This window comes from Bicyclus anynana, chromosome 18 (assembly GCF_947172395.1).
Source record: "Bicyclus anynana chromosome 18, ilBicAnyn1.1, whole genome shotgun sequence".
Classification (NCBI taxonomy): Eukaryota; Metazoa; Arthropoda; class Insecta; order Lepidoptera; family Nymphalidae; genus Bicyclus; species Bicyclus anynana.
Genome location: NC_069100.1, coordinates 4245834 through 4262690, shown reverse-complemented (window position 1 = coordinate 4262690; position 16857 = coordinate 4245834). Strand labels below are relative to the sequence as shown.

At 37.5% G+C, this 16857-nt stretch overlaps 2 protein-coding genes across 8 annotated transcripts in view; one reads left to right on the top strand and one right to left on the bottom strand.

Annotated features, from left to right (window-relative positions):
* Positions 1 to 16857, top strand: part of LOC112050676 (irregular chiasm C-roughest protein) — a 156257-nt gene that overhangs the window by 97377 nt on the left and 42023 nt on the right. The gene's annotated exons all lie outside the window — the stretch shown is intronic.
* LOC128198987 (uncharacterized) lies at positions 7365 to 11896 on the bottom strand. Of its 2 annotated transcripts, none has more exons than XR_008251688.1 (2): positions 10813 to 11052; positions 7365 to 8014 (listed from the first exon to the last, which is right to left on the bottom strand). XR_008251688.1 is itself a non-coding variant. In XM_052887162.1 (2 exons), exons 1-2 carry the CDS (start codon positions 11690 to 11692, stop codon positions 8001 to 8003), a joined length of 648 nt encoding a protein of 215 aa, XP_052743122.1. In that variant the 5' UTR covers positions 11693 to 11896; the 3' UTR covers positions 7365 to 8000. The 2 variants fall into 2 exon arrangements, 1 of the variants encoding a protein (XP_052743122.1); XM_052887162.1 differs by lacking the exon at positions 10813 to 11052 and adding an exon at positions 11059 to 11896.

Here is a 16857-nt window from a genome sequence, read left to right as displayed (position 1 = left end):
TCTTAAAGTGGGTACTTTAAGAAATATCTAAGATCCATATAGTTTCCCTTCCAATCATCACCAATAACATTATACTGATTTTAGCAACTTGAATATTGAACACAGTATTCCGAAAACATTGATGGAGATCTCATATTGAACCACTCGCGCAAATTTTTCAGCTAAAATAATTTTCTTATTCCCTCTCCATATTTGCCGTGACTTACATCAATCCAGTATTTATTTATACTAGCGGACGCCCGCGATTTCGCCCGCCCTTAGACCTCTTTAATCCGAAGCTATCGCAAAATCTGTTCATAGGGGATACCTACTAACTATAAACTACCTCCCTGCCAAATTTCAGCTCTGTACAACAAGCGGTCTTTGAGACCTTTCGCATTTATATATTAAAAATCCAATAATTTACAACCTAACCTAGGGTTCAAACTCAAACTCTTAAACAGTTAAAACCCAAGACATAAAGATACTCGTACAAGAAGAGAATCTAAATCCATTAATTATAGTCATACAAAAGTTGTCAACCGTGATCGACACCTAAATCAAAACTTATAATTGGATTGAGATTATAAACGAGGAAAATATAAACGATTTAATTAATTTGTGGAAACTTTAGAATGGCTTTACTTTAAAGGTATATTAGTTTGTATTTCCATTCTGTTCTTGCTTTATTCCGGTATTTCTAAAAATAAAACTTGATGGAGGTGAAATAGAGAATGTAGGATTGTAGGGAGAATAAATTATTGCTAAACTTTGATATAAGTTTGCTTCTTATATTTATTTAAAATTAGCGGACTAAGTCGCGAGCGACTTAGTCCGCGTGAAATTCAGTTTTTCACAAATCCCGCTGGAACCATGGATTTTCCGGGATGAAAAGTAGCCTATGTGTTAATCCAGAGTAAAATCTATTTCCATTCCAAATTTCAGTCAAATAGCTTCAGTAGCCGCAGCGTAAAAGAGGAACAAACATACAAACTTTCACACTAACACACAAACTTTCGCCATTATAATATTAGTGTGATAGTGTGATGTGATCTATACTAATATAATAAAACCGAAGAGTTTGTTTGTTTGATTGAACGCGCTAATCTCTGGAACTACTGGTCCGATTTGAAAAATTCTTTCAGTGTTAGATAGCCCATTTATCGAGGAAGGCTATAGGCTATATATTATCCCTGTATTCCTACGGGAACGGGAACCATGCGGGTAAAACCGCGCGGCGTCAGCTAGTTTACTAATAAAATAATGGATTTTCACAAAGTTTTGCTTGCATGAGTAGATTTACTTAAGCGTTTTCTGTTCTGTATTATTACGCATTATGCAAGTTTTCTTTATTTTGAAAGCTATCTTATGAATCCGAGCTTTTGAATTTACACTTAGACTGACATCTTACTTACTAGCCTTCTGTGCCTACTCATTTTCATTGTTATCAGTGGATGAATGCTGGCGACTAGTATCTGAAGACTGTGCTGTTTGGAAGTTCATGTCTAGTCCATGGAGGCCTATGTCCAGCAGTGGACGTCCATCAGCTGTTGATGATGATGATGATGAACGCTCACTTATCATAAGTCTCTTGTGAAGACTATAGACACAGTTTTGAGCCACCTATGTTGAGCGGCTCCCTTGGTGTTGAGGGTCCACCATCATGAAGTCCTAACGGCCATCGGCTTTTAAAATATGTGTCTACTGAATTGTCAGGGGCAGCAAATTAACATCCTAACTTACGTCGAAGTCTGCGTCTTGAAGTCGATCGTAGACAGAGAAGTAAATAGACCAATGGAAAACATTTATAGCATTCACTCAAAAAAGAGAACAACTTTTGTATGCAAAAAAAAACTATTCCGTATTTGATGTCAGCATAACGATAGTTGAAATTGTAAGCACGAAGTTACAGTCTTAACTTGCAAATTATAAGGCAACTAGTTAGATAAAATACATTTGTAAGAAATTGATTTAGTGTAGTGTTTAGGCGTGCCAAAATCGTGTATCTTTTGGCTTAAGCTACTGTTACTCAATGCTCATTTCAAGCATGAGAGTATGCTACTATTGAGCAGTTGCTACTTATTAGCATGTGTCGCAACATTGCTAATAATGAGCATGTTTATTTCGAGCTTGCTTAAGAATCAACAGTCGTGTGATTTATGAGTTTCCCTGTCTAACACTATACTATAGACAGAGCGAAAGATACAAATTAGCATGTGTTATTGGAATGTTTGCTTTGAGCATGCTTATTCAAGAGCATACTTAAAAATAGCATGCTTATTGTTAGCAAATGTAAATTGATGATAAGCAGGCTCGTATGGAGCATACTTATTAGCACGTTTTAACAGTACCTTTACGACACGCAACTAAGTCGTCTATTTCCAACTCTGTCTACGAAGTCGATACTGAGAATACATGAAAAAAAAAACAAAAAGAGACTTACGTATAAGGTTACTGTTTACGAAAACATAATATATATAAAGTATTCGTCTAATTGGCGTAACGGGCACCCACGTACAAGCGGCATAATGTATTGTTCTACGCCTCTTTATTTATTCCACGTCCGTATTTTCCCTGCCGGGGCCTTTTTCGAAGGTGTAGGGGAGTTAAGAAATTCTGTGTGTAACGTACCTAAAAAAAATTAACGGCTAAGTGCGTAGAATAGAACAGGGTTCCGTAGAATTATTACTGTCGTAATAAAATGACAAAGTTTAATTGAATGTTTCGTTTTTGTTTTTACGTATTCCCTACTCATCTTTTACTAAATTTCGTAGTAGGTAAATAATATTAATACTTATTAAATTTCGTTTTTATAAGTATTGCAATTTATCCAAATAAAAATTACTAGTTGCAAGAGACAGAAGTAACTTTTTCACACGACATTTCTAAAAACAATTTTGACAAAATCTACAGGAATCCTGTAGATTTGAATAATAAAATAACAAAATATAATTTACGAATTCTCTTAGTTATAAAAAACCTTCATACGCACAGAACCTCCTACTTTTTATAAGTCGGTTAAAAAAATGGTAACTCGGTTGACTATGCATGTAATTCTTAAAATTTCCAAACCATTTGAAATGTTTAATGTTTCAAACTATTTTCGAGATTAATTTATAATTAATAATTGATTATTTTTATATTTTGACTAGTTGTTTGTAATTAAATAAATTTAATTGCTGTAATTTAACACAGTATGCCCTTAAATATAACATTTTTGATGGATTTGAAACTGTACATAATCTAACATACTTACTAGTAGTATTTATTATTCGGTTACGGAACTCTAAAAAAGGGTGTGAGTAGGGGAATGCTTTTACATTATTTATGTAGTATTAAAGCATCGGGAAGCTGAACTCTGACGGGTCGATAATACTGGAGAATTCTCTTTGATGTTTGACCTTCTTAAGTGCCTTTTCTTAGATGAAATGTGACAAACGAGACCCAACATACTGCTCTAGTGTGAATTGGCGAGATTATAATATCATCATCATCCACCATCATCACCGTCTTTGATTTTTTTTTAATATGATAAATATTCCCAATGCCCTCCAACTAGTCGGGAAAGACTGTATTAGGAGTGAGTACGACAATAGACCAACGAGGCGGGGATCGAACCACCATCCCTCGGTGATGAGTTCGACCGCTCTTATCGTTCAGCTATTGAGGCTCTAATGATTGATTGCTATAATAATTAGGCAATTAGGCAAGGTTAGGCAACGTTAGGCCTATCTCCATATGGATATAGTGACGGTGACATTTAGTTAAGTAAGACCTTACATGCTGCTCCAATATGGGTTACTAGCAATGATATTAAATACTTTTAGATGTGTTACTGGCGCATGAAAAATTTATAGTCAACTTAATGTTAGGTGTGGTCACATAATACCTAAATATCGTCTACAATGTCGAGTTGTGTGTTCACTGTTCAGGAAGTGTAAAATACTATATATTCAATTCATAAATATATAATAGAATTAAAGACAAAATTGCGAATGTATGCGCTCAGTGTTGTAACTTATTATTCGCATCAATTTTTGCGGTGATTTTGTAGGGATGTAACCGATCTATAGTATAAAATTATCATTGGTTACTTAGCCGTAAGACAAGTTTTTGATTTATATGTATTCGTAGATTTATAGCATCGTGTACTGTACAGTTCTATAAATATATTAGTCACAATTAAAAATCATGACTGTGTTCTATGAAAAAAGTAATATCAAATAAGCCGCCACATGCAAAGTGATTCAAACGGGTGTCTAAATTACACCTCTAATGTACAAAAACTGTGTTGCTCTGCTTAGTGTCGTGTACTTATGTAGCGGGTTCTGTAGACTAGGCCTAGTCGATATTTTAAGTAACGTGTTAATTCTTGATACTGCGAATCAAAATTACGATTGCTCGTTGGATTGGTTATGTCGTCTATAAAAATGTGCAAAAATTTCAAACTTTGTACATCAGTAATCAGCATATTTTTACAAGAAAATCAGCATATTTTTTTTTTTATTTATACAAGAAAAAAAATAACTTAATTTTTATTTTTTTACGTTAAAAATTAATAACTCACGAAATTTGGCTGGAGCAAAGGATCAGTCTGACTGTCCAACGAAATGCAGCCAGTATTCTTGCCACCATTCCACGTGGGCATGATTTCCATAGTTATCATCATCATCTCCTTACCCTTATCCCACTTAAGTGGGGTCGGAAAAATATGTCAATCTTATCCATTCGTTTCTATTACTCGTCAACTCATCATCCACTCCTTTTACACACATGTCCTCTTTCACACAATCCAACCATCTCTTCTTTGGCCTTCCTCTCCTCTTATGACCTTCCACTTGCACATTCAACATTTTTCTAGTAATATGACTTTCCTCTCTACGCATTACATGTCCATACCAAGCTAACCTTCTACTCCTCAATTTTTCTGTCACTGGCGCCACCTTCAGACTTCCTCTTATATACTCATTCCTTATTTTATCTATTCTTGTCACACCACACATCACAAAGCATACATACATACGAATGGCAAAACCCATCACAATATCCGAACGATATCACCGGTCCATCTGATCATAAAAAGTAATTGGGTACCCCATAAAAAGGGTTCTTATTTTACGGCCCACGAAAATACATGATAAACAAACCGCCTTTTTTCGCCATAACAAAACATGGATGGACAGTACTATACACTGGATGTGCAAAATGTGGAATGTACCAAATTAGACGGTTCTAATAACAACCCTTTGCAGATCAACCGTTATAGGAGTTTTTACTTGTGTGTTTTTATCATAAACTAGCGGACGCCCGCGACTTCGTCCGCGTGGAAATCAATGTTAACTTTCAAGCTCTATTTCACCACTTTAAGGGTTGAATTTTAAAATTTTTTGAATCACATTATATTCCGTATTTTTTTATGATTTATGAACAAACTTTTAAAACTGTAACTCTAAAAATGAAGGACTTTCCATACAAACTTTCAACCTCTATTTCACCCCCTTCTTATTTAATTTTTGCAATAAAAAGTATCCTGTAACCTTCTCCATATTATGGTCTCAAACCGAGCAAAAGTTTTATTTGAATTCATTCAGTAGATTCAACGTGATGCCCGAATAACAAAAAAACACGGACAGACACACAGAAACACGGAGAAAAAATTAAAAAAAATATTTTTAGCTTCAGTATCGATTATAAAATCCCCCGACAAAAAAGTTAAAAAATCTTCAATATACAGAAGGTACAAAATGTACCTGTTACTGTTTTATTATAAGTTCTAGATGGCGCTAGTAGTACCTTATGCCATGGTAACGTTTGGTGTTACAAATAGTATAAGAAAAATCTCAAACTGTAAATTAATGTATAGAATTTGATCAGTTTTATTAAAATTATATCATTATATCATATATCATAAATCATAAATATCATTGTCAGACGGTGGATGTACACTGCTAAACATAGGCCTCATAATATAACATAAAATTGGAAATTTTGAAAAACCTCCGAAGGTCATGTAATTAATAATTACAGTGCGCCACTCAAGCGTATTCGGTTATTCTTCCACACTTTCACCCCCCCAGAACTTATAAACGTCTCAACCGATTTTCATCAAACATATTGTCTAAGAACACTCGCATCTTTCATAGAAAACAAACTAAATTGAAAACAAAAAAATATGTTATTTGAAATTATAACACTAGCTTTAACCCCGTTTGGGGTATTTATTCATGATTTTGTTCTCGCAAACTGACTCAGCCACATCCAGTAAAACGAAACTCTTCTGCCAGTACAATAATATCCTTTAAACGAGTTTGGAAGACAATAACTTTTATAACGCTACGTGGCATCCATTGATAGTATCGTATTTTACTTTTATGAAGTCCGCACATTTGGAAACGTTCTCTGACATTCCAATTCCGACTTTACAGACATACGGCAGAGAGGAGAAATATAAATAACTAGATATTTTTCTTTAAAATTTAAATATCACGTGTCTCAATAAACGGTAAAGAAAAACATCGTGAGGAAACCTGCATACCAGAGAATTTTCTTAATTCTCTGTGTGTGTGAAGTCTGCCAATCCGCATTGGGCCAACGTGGTGGCTTAACCCCTATGATTCTGAGAGGAGACTCGAGCTCAACAGTGATCCGAATGTGGGTTGATAATGATGATGTTGATGATGAACATTTCCTACGGCTTTTTGGGTTCTGATGCCAGGTATTGGTGGTCTAAGCCATATTCTCCTTTTGACTTTCAAGTTATCACGGAATCTCATTGCATTTCATTTTGCAAACCCTCTAGATATTCATCATTATTCTTCTTTTTCTATTTTCATTTTATACGTAGCCAGCTTACGCCCGCGACTTCGTCCACCCTTAGACTTCCCTAATCCAGTCCTCTTGCAAAATCGTTTTTTAGTGAATGTCTACTAACTGTAAACTACTTCCCTGCCAAATTTCATCTTTGTATGCCCAGTAGTTTTCGGGATTAATTCTTGATGAGTGATTAGGTCCACTAAGCAGCTAGTAAAATTGCCCCTCTCAAAATGCTACTGAGAGTGTCTTCTAAGATAGAAAACCAGAACATTTTATAAACCAACGAATGTATAAAATCTACCCACAGAGACAAACCACAGAACTAAAGGCACATAACCGCCGAACTATTTCGTATAAAGATTTATTACTCATCATTGACTACCCATATTCGGCTCTCTGTTAATCTCGAGTCTCCGCTTAGAATGAAAGGGATTAGGCTAATAATCCACCAATGCGGATTGGCAGATTTCAAACAAGAGAAAATAACAACAATTCTCAGGTACCTATGCAGGTTTCCTCACAGGTTTGTGTTATTTCTCTAATATTTATATGGATGGAAATGAAACACTGTATACGTGATTAGTCTATAATCCGGACTGCCACATGACGGCGCGGGCGCAGCCGCGTCAAGCCGATTAAAATACTACCCACATAATAACATCCCTCCACCAATAGTTTACAATTATCAGAAATATTTTCTGTAGTCTAAATGTATAGGCTTGCGAGCCCGCTTGGATCTGGGGGTTCTAGCATCCGGTGAATGGACGGCTGTATGAGTCGGAGACGTCGAAGTGCTTGGGTCTGGGTTTGTTTCTTGATTTGGTCTCATATGCGGTATCTCTGGACTCTGGTTAGTAATCTCACTACCACAGGTTGCCGGTTCTACTACTGCCGTCCGAGTCTGAGAACCTGTTGGTTGCGACTTCAATATCACCGGAGGTAATATGGCATTTGGACCTGACTCGTTCTCGTTACTCGCAATGATCTCTTCATCAACCGTGACCTCTCTTTCCCCCTTCAATTTACAAATTTGACTCTTATGTCTTTTAAATTCCACATTACTATCTGTAAGTCTCACTACGTACACGGACCGGCCTAGTTTTCTCAATATAATGCCTTTAGCCCAGACACTGACTGGTTTATTATAAGTTTTTATTAACACAACTTCACCAATTATAAAATCTATTTTTCTTTTCCCATCATAGTGCCTAATCTGCGAACACTGATTTTTCCCTACATTATTTGACATCGCTCGGTCGAGTGGCGATAATTGCTGCGCCGGTTTTAATAAATCTAACCTACATCGTAAGTTCTTACCGAACAATATCTCAGCTGGAGACCGATTTGTGGTGGAGTGCGTAGAATTGCGATAATGAAATAGAAATTCGTTTAACTTAATGTTTATATCTTTTTTTGATGTTCCAGATAACAAAATGCCCTTTAATGCATTTTTTATTATTTTCACGAAACTTTCTGCCTGGCCGTTACTTTCCGGATGGTACGTAGGTGAAGTTAAATGATTTATTCCATTGTACTTGCAGAAATTTTTAAACTCTGATGATGTAAAAGACGTACCATTATCGCTACATATAGTATTAAAAAGACCAAATTTCGACATTATTTCACTTAACTTTTCAATCACTACTCTAGAACTATAACCATTGCTCACGTCATAGACTTCCACCCATTTAGAATAAGCATCAACTACTATTAAGTATACTTTATTATTAAACGGCCCTAAAAAGTCTACATGGACTCTGTACCAGGGTTCGGCAGGAAAAGGCCACGGCGTGAGCGGCGCGCGGCGGGGCGCGGGGCGCAGCTGCATACACACGTCGCAGTTACCTACCACTGCTTCTATACTCGCGGACATATTTGGCCACCAAAACCGCTCTCGTGCAGTAGCTTTCATTTTAGCTACCCCCAAGTGACCTGTATGAAGTTCCTTAATGACTGTTTGTTGGATAGCCTTGGGAATAACTAATTTAGCCCCCCTCATAACGCAACCCTTCTCAATCGATAGCTCGTTCCGACAACTAAAATAAGGCTTTATATCCCTATCGTGCACTTTTTTCGGCCAACCGTTTAAAATATAATCGCTAACCTTTGACAAATTTTTATCAGATTTGGTACACCGCAACACATCCTGGAAAACTGCGGGCATCGAATTAGCGTCCCACACGAAATTCATATAACAACTATTATCATTTGCGCTATAACCTACTACACGCTTATAATCATTCTTACTCGTAGTATTGTTACACGTCGGCGTTTCTACGGCGCGACTTAAGTAGTCGGCAGAGTTATTTGCACTACTAACGTATTCTATGCTGTAGTTATATGCCGACAAAAACAACGCATACCTTTGCAAGCGGTTGGCCGTAATTTCGGGTATACCCCGACCAGGTTGAAAAATAGACAACAACGGCTTGTGATCAGTCCTCAAAATAAATGGATCTGCTCTGCCATATAAATATTGATGGAACCGACGGACACCAAAGATAATCGCCGTAGCTTCCTTTTGAATTTGACTGTACTGTTTCTCCGCTGAATTCAATGACCTAGACACATAAGAAACAGGTCGTTCGCACCCGTCGGTCCCTATTTGGGATAAAATTGCTCCAAGACCGAAGGGTGACGCGTCCACAGTGAGAACTATTTTTGCGTCCGGATCATAATGTGCTAAGGTATTTTCCGAAGCTAAATGCTTTTTTATTAATTCAAAAGCCTGTAAATGTGCTTCCTCCCAGTTCCAAAAAACATTTTTCTTCAAAAGCAAATGTAAAGGACTTAAAATACTTGAAGCATTTTTAATAAACCCCCTGTAATAGTTTACTAATCCCAAGAACGATTTTAATTCGCTAACATTCGTAGGGACTTTCGCGTTAAGAATAGCCTTGACCTTATCTGGTGACTTGTGTAATCCATTTTTATCAATAATGTAACCCAGATACGATACAGAGTCCTGAAAAAAAATACATTTATCTTTTTGTAATACCAACCCCGCGTCCTCTAATCTCTTAAAAACTTTATTTAACCGATTTACATGTTCCTGTTCCGTTTTTCCTGTAATTAAAATATCGTCAAGGAACTGAAGTACTCCATCTATGCCTGATAGAATTATTTCTAAGGTTCGTTGAAATATAGCCGGTGCACTTGATAATCCAAACACAAGGCGTGTGTACTTAAAAAGACCTTTGTGAGAATTTATGACCGTTAATAATTGCGATTCCTCTTTTAATTTCAGCTGGTTGTACGCATTAGACAAATCTAATTTGGAAAATTTTACTCCGCCATGCAATTTAGAAAATAATTCCTCAATTCGTGGAAGCGGATATTTTTCAACTAAAAGTTGTTTGTTTAACGTAGCTGAATAATCTGCACACACCCTTATGTCACCATTATTTTTCAAAACGGGCACTATAGGACTCGCGTATTCAGAAAATTGCACCGGTTCAATGACCCCTAATGACGTTAACCTCTCTAATTCCTTTTCTAACTTTTTCCGGAGGGCAAAGGGCACCGTACGCGCTTTAAAAAAAATCGGTTTTGAATCAGGCTTCAAATTCAAAGATACTTCAATATTTTTACAACATCCTAATGAATCGGAAAACAATTTAGGGTATTCGCTTACTAGCTTCTCAACGCAATCTAATTTCGGCATGCAAGCATTTACAGAGCATATTTCTAAGTTAAATTTAAATATAAAATCACGACCGAGTAAGGGTGGGCCACCACCTTTTACCACATATACGTCGATGATTTCCGTTTTGCCCCGGTATGTAAATTGCAAAGGTAACACTCCTATTGTATCGATAGTGCTGCCATTGTAACTTTGTAAAAATTTGGTATTGGTTTTTAACTTATGTTTAGCGAAATATTTATAATACGTCGAATCTGCTATCGCCGTAACGGCCGAGCCGGTGTCTACTTCAAAGCACAGAGATACGCTATCCACCACTATGGTCTCCCGCATCGGTTCGCCGCGATAGCTGCGAAGATTAAAAATAAGACGCTTACCATCATCGCCATCCGCCCGAGATTCCGTACAATATTGTAAGAAATGTTGTTGGTCGCGCCCTCTGTCTGCTACACAGACGCGCGCCAAATGACCTTTGACCCTGCACCGCCTACAGGTGTAAAACCTGTATCTACACACTTGATTCCCGTGGTTTACGGATCCGCACACTTCACACTTCCTATTATTTTTAATTACCGACTCGGAATTAACGACACTTCCTTTATTAGCACTTGTCACTTTTCTACCTTGAGAGCCGGCCGGTTGGGCCGACACTTTGTGCACCTCGACGACTGGCGAGAAGGTAAAATCCTGCACCTGTGACTGTGGGACCGCTTGCCGCGCACCTTCTACGGCACAATGCACACTTTCAGCCACTTGTACCGCCCTTTCCATTGTGAGCCCTTCTAAAGACTTTTCGAACAATCGCTCCCGAACCTTGCCGTGAACCATCCCAAGGACGAACCGGTCGCGCAGCATTTCATTTAAAACACTTGTGGGGAACTTGCAATCCATTGCTAAACCACGTACACGGGCAGCCCACTCGCTAATGGACTCACTGTGTTCTTGCCGGGCACCATGAAACTTGAACCGTTCCGAGAACCCACATTTTTTTGATTTTAAATGGCCATCAAGTAACGATACCGCTTGCTGGTATGAAAGAGATCCAACCTCATTAGGTAGTGCTAAATCCCTTATGAGTTTAAACGTCGTTTCCGCTAAGCTGCTTAGTAAGATCGCCCGGCGCTTCACACCCGACTTGTCGTCGGTATCGTTTATTTCGTTCGCTAGGAACCATTGTTCTAACCGTCCTTTATACAAGTCCCAGTCTTGCTGTTCGTGGTTAAACACTGTTATCAATCCAACTGATACTTTTTCCATGTTTACACGCGTAATAATTCGTAATAACTCGTCGCCACTGTTATTTCTCTAATATTTATATGGATGGAAATGAAACACTGTATACGTGATTAGTCTATAATCCGGACTGCCACATGACGGCGCGGGCGCAGCCGCGTCAAGCCGATTAAAATACTACCCACATAATAACAGTTTGAAATACGTGATATTTAATTTCCTAAAATACTGGACCGGATTCGAACTTATGCCCTCCGAATCGAAGGCAGCAGTCACATCCATTTTACTGTTACGGCTGTATTACTACTTTAACTTAATCTATAATGAACACCCCCACAAAGTATAGTCTAAGGTACTTATTAAGGCAAGGGGTCAAACCACCCCTTTCTGTCGGCTGACCTTTCAAGCTAATTAGCCGGTTTAGTTGCGCGAAGAGACCAGTTTTGTCGGAACTATCGAAGTTTTGTGTTACCAGGAAAGTAACAGAGTATACACGAGTACAGAATCATGAAGCTAAGTTTAAAGTATGATTAATTAACTTTTGAACATTCGTGTTTTGTTAATATACTTAGTCATGACTTATATTTCAAGCGCTATTGCTTGAAACATTGGTAATAATGTTTTAGTGTAATCAAAATCTGTAAAAATATAAATCTATCCATTTTGAAAAGAGACACGTAATAGCCGAGTGGGTATGACCTCTGCCTTTGATTCAGAGGGCACAGGTTCGAATTCGGTTCGGGGCAACTTTTCAGTTGTGTGCATTTTAAGAAATTAAATATCACGTGTCTCAAACGGTGAAGGAAAAACTCGTAAGGAAAGTTGCACACCTACTTAAGAATTTTCTTAATTTTTTACGTCTGTGAAGTCTGCTAATACGCATTTGACCAGCGAGGTGGACTATGGCCTAACCCCTTTCATTCACCCCCCGGACAGAATTTGAACCCACGCCCACCGAATGGTAGGCAGAGCTCATATCCACTGGGCTATCACGTCTCGATTTCTTGTCTTGCATTATGTCATTTAATAAAAAAATGTAGTTAAAGTTATCGATAGTAACACCAAGAAATCCCTCCAAAAATTCGAAATTAATAATGTCTATGGGAATCGTCACTTTGGTAGTTTTAGGCGGTACAAATTCCTATTACCTAGTAAGGTAAATAATAACAATTTATATAATGATTTATTTATTTTGCTATCATCCGCGAAAATTCGGCGAACCCATGCGACAACGTCACCCAGGTCCGACAAAATACTCTCTACGTACGTTTTACCCCGAAACTGGAGCATCCTCAGGAGATGTTGACTCTACAACGTGCAACGTAGAGAGTATTTTGTCGGACCTGGGTGACGTTGTCGCATGGGTTCGCCGAATTTTCGCGGATGATAGCAAAATAAATAAATCATTATATAATCATGATGAACTTCCGCAAAGTAACGCCTGCTTCTATCCAATATTTAATAACAATTTTACGTCAGGACACTCACTATACTATACTATACTATAATAGTATAGATGTTGTGAGGTTATTTGCGAGGCGAGTGAAACATTGCTAGTTTGAAAACGATTAATTGCTATTGAACCTACCATTAGCTTAACCAAAAGCAATAAATCTTAAATGGGCAACCCTATTTCAAGTGTAACGGTGTTATGCCTACGCCCTTTAGAATTATAAGGGTAATATTTTCAACTGGCCTTCAGTTGGATGGGGTTATTCCACACTGTTTGTTTTAACCTAATTTTGAAATGTGGATAAATTTCCGGATTTCCAATCATTTTTTATTCAACGGAGTAATTTATCATCATCATCAACATGTCAGCCGATGGACGTCCGCTGCAGGATATATACCTTTTGTAGGGACTTCCAAATATCATGATACTGAGCCACCTGCATACAGCGAATCCCTGCAACTCGCTTATGACGTCAGTCCACCTGGTGGGGGGTCGTCCAACATTGCGCTTACTAGCGCGGGGTCGCCATTCCAGCACTTTGGGACCTCAACGTCCATCAGCATCGCCCGCTGTATGACTCTGAGCCTTCTTATGAGGCCCATAGTTAGCGACCAAGTCTCGGAGTAATTTACATTTTTAAATAATTTAATTTGTGATAGCCCAGTGGATATGACCTCTGCCTCCGATTCCGGATGGTGTGGGTTCTAATCCGGTCCGAGGCATGCACCTCCAACTTTTCAACGTGAGGAAACCTGCATACCAGAGAATTTTCACAATTGTCTGCGTGTGTGAAGTCTGCCAATCGGCATTGGGCCAGCGTGGTGGACTATTGGCCTAACCCCTTTCATTCTGAGAGGAGACTCGAGCTTAGCAGTGAGCTGTGGGTTGATAACAATGATTGTGAATTTGGAAGAGTTTATTTATCCTAATACCCAGACTGATCTATATGAGGCCTTCATGTGGGATTAATAATAAGTATAATTAATGGCTTGGCCAATAAGACTATATCTGAGCTGAATAAAAATAATATGAAGTCGTAAATTGAGTTGGGAATCCAACTCAGGACATCGCAGTTATAAGAGAAAACATTTTCATTTGTACCAAATACGCCGAAGTTACTTGGTTAGGTATGTATAATTAATGGCTTGGCCAATAAGATTATATTTGAGCTGAATTAAAATATTATGAAGTCGTAAATTGACCTAAGCTGGGAATCAAACTCAGGACCTTTCAGTTAAAAGGAAAAACATTTTTATTTGCACCAAATGTGCCGAAGTTACTTGGTTAGGTAGGTACCTACTTGTACTTAATATTTTGTATTTCGTGGTTAAACTAGATTGTCGATAAAAAATATATATAAACACATGACCCTTTTGATGGCAGACGAGAGTGATTTCATTACAGAAAACCCGTTAAACGGTTAGTTTGTTCTATAACTCGATTAAAATAACGTTTTTCGAAAAAAAATCCCGCACAAATTGCACGAAATCCATTTTCACGGAACGCCGCACAACTTTAATTTTTTTTGACATAAAAAACAGGAAAACGCTAAAAAGTCAATCAATTTATTTATCGTTATTAAACAACGTGTCAAACGCTTACCAAAGGATCCGTAGATAGCAAAGTAAATAGACACTGATAGCTTCTGTGGCATTCCCTGAAAAAGAATATAGGTAGTACTTATGTTATGGATGGACGCGTACGAAGCGTTTCAGTTCTTCGTTCCTAATCTGCACTGAGAAGTTATGGAATGTCCTTCCAGCTTCAGTTTTTCCTACCATTTACAATGTGGGTTTAATCAAGTCCAGAGTGAATAGGCATCTTCTAGGCAAGCGCGTCTCGCTGCGGCTATAGGCTGCGCATAGGCTGCGTCATCGCTTACTGTCAAGCATGATTGCTGCCAAGCGCTCGCCTATATAATGTAAAAAAATAGACAGAGCAATTCGATAGTAGTTGTTATGAAGTGTTTATTCAGGCACAAACGACAGGGCAATAAATTTAACTATTATTGACAATGAGTTTTATTACTATATGAGTAATTGTTGAATATTGTTATGAATTATTTGTTGCGAATTATAAGCTATCAGTTAAATTATGTCTATATCTATACTAATATTATAAAGAGTTAACTCTACTGAACAGATTTGGAAAATTCTTTTACCACTAGAAAACCACGTTATTTGTGATTGTCAGTCATAGGATATATTTTATACCCGTATTCTCACGGGAACGGGAACTACGCGAGTGAAACCATGTGCGTCGGCTAGTATAGTATGGTATAGAGAGGTGTGTTGTGACAATGTGATGTTAAAAATCACGTCAAAATCGAATATACTTAATTTGACGTATACAACCGCTTGCCAATCAGTTGTCTATTTCTTTCTTTGTCTACAGGATCCTGTTTGTGCGACGAATGAAATGACTGACAATATTTGTTTGGTTTTCCCTCTTTACTTTACTCCCAGTTTTTGGTCCAAAAATGTTATTAAAATCTCTTTTATTATTCGAAAAATTCATTTCCACCCTGTCACACGACACCGGTTATTTTAAATGGTGTCATAGCTCGAGTTAAAGGTACCAAAGTATACATTTAGTGGGTAATATATACTAATATTTTATACATGAAAAAATTGAAAGATTTTGAAAATTTCTTTTCCCATTAGAATACTATCATCATAGCAACACCATACGATTCTGCGGATTCATCACCTCCCGAATAGTACATTCTCTTATCGCCATTTATAACGTGTTTTCCATATGACTTTACTTAAATACAAAATTGATAATAAGAAGATAGAATGCTATTATTATCCCTGATGAAGAAAGACTATATTTAATTCCCGTGTTCTCACGGAAACGAAAACTATATGGGTAAAGCCATGGAGCGTCGGCTAGTCAAACTAATATTATAAAGGTAAAAGTTTGTAAGTGTGTATGTTTGTTCCTCCTTTACGCTGCGCCTATGAAAGCGATTTGGTTGAAATTTTAAATGGAAATAGATTTTACTTTGTATTAACAATTTTCATCCCGGAAAAATCCATGGTTCCCGCGGGATTTGTGAAAACCTGAATCACACGCGGACGTAGTCGCTAGCGTCCCGTAGTAGTAAATATTTATTGAGGCTACCTTTATCCTGAAAATTCTATGGTATTTGCGAAATTTGCGAAATAATGATGGTTATTACGAAAAATTACTATTAGCCTAACCCCTCTCATTCTGAGAGGAGATTCGATCTCAGCAGTGAGCCGAATAGGGTTGATAATGATGATGATTTTAGTCTTATCCCGGAAAAATACGTATTTTTTTTTCGCGGGTAAGACCGCAGAGCGCAGCTTGTTGGTATTAAACAAATAAAGAGTCGGTACAAGCAACAAATCAATATACATTTTTACCTATTTCAAGTTACTCTACCACATATTAAACTGTATCGCCACTAACCAAGAACCTATATTCGCTAACTCAGCTTCGCTAATTAAGAAGATAAAAGCCGCCGAACACGTTAGCATTTTATGGCTTTCCATACAAGATTTATGCTGCGAAATATTTTTTGTTATTACTCAATGAAGGTGCAATGTAAAATGTATTGATGTCAAATACATTAAGGTGACTTAATAAGACACCGATGACCTTATGATATCATTTAAGTAATGGTGTTAAAACACAATTATTACATCAAGCTAATTTATTATAATTATAGTGATAGCCCAGTGGATATGACCTTTGCCTCCGATTACGG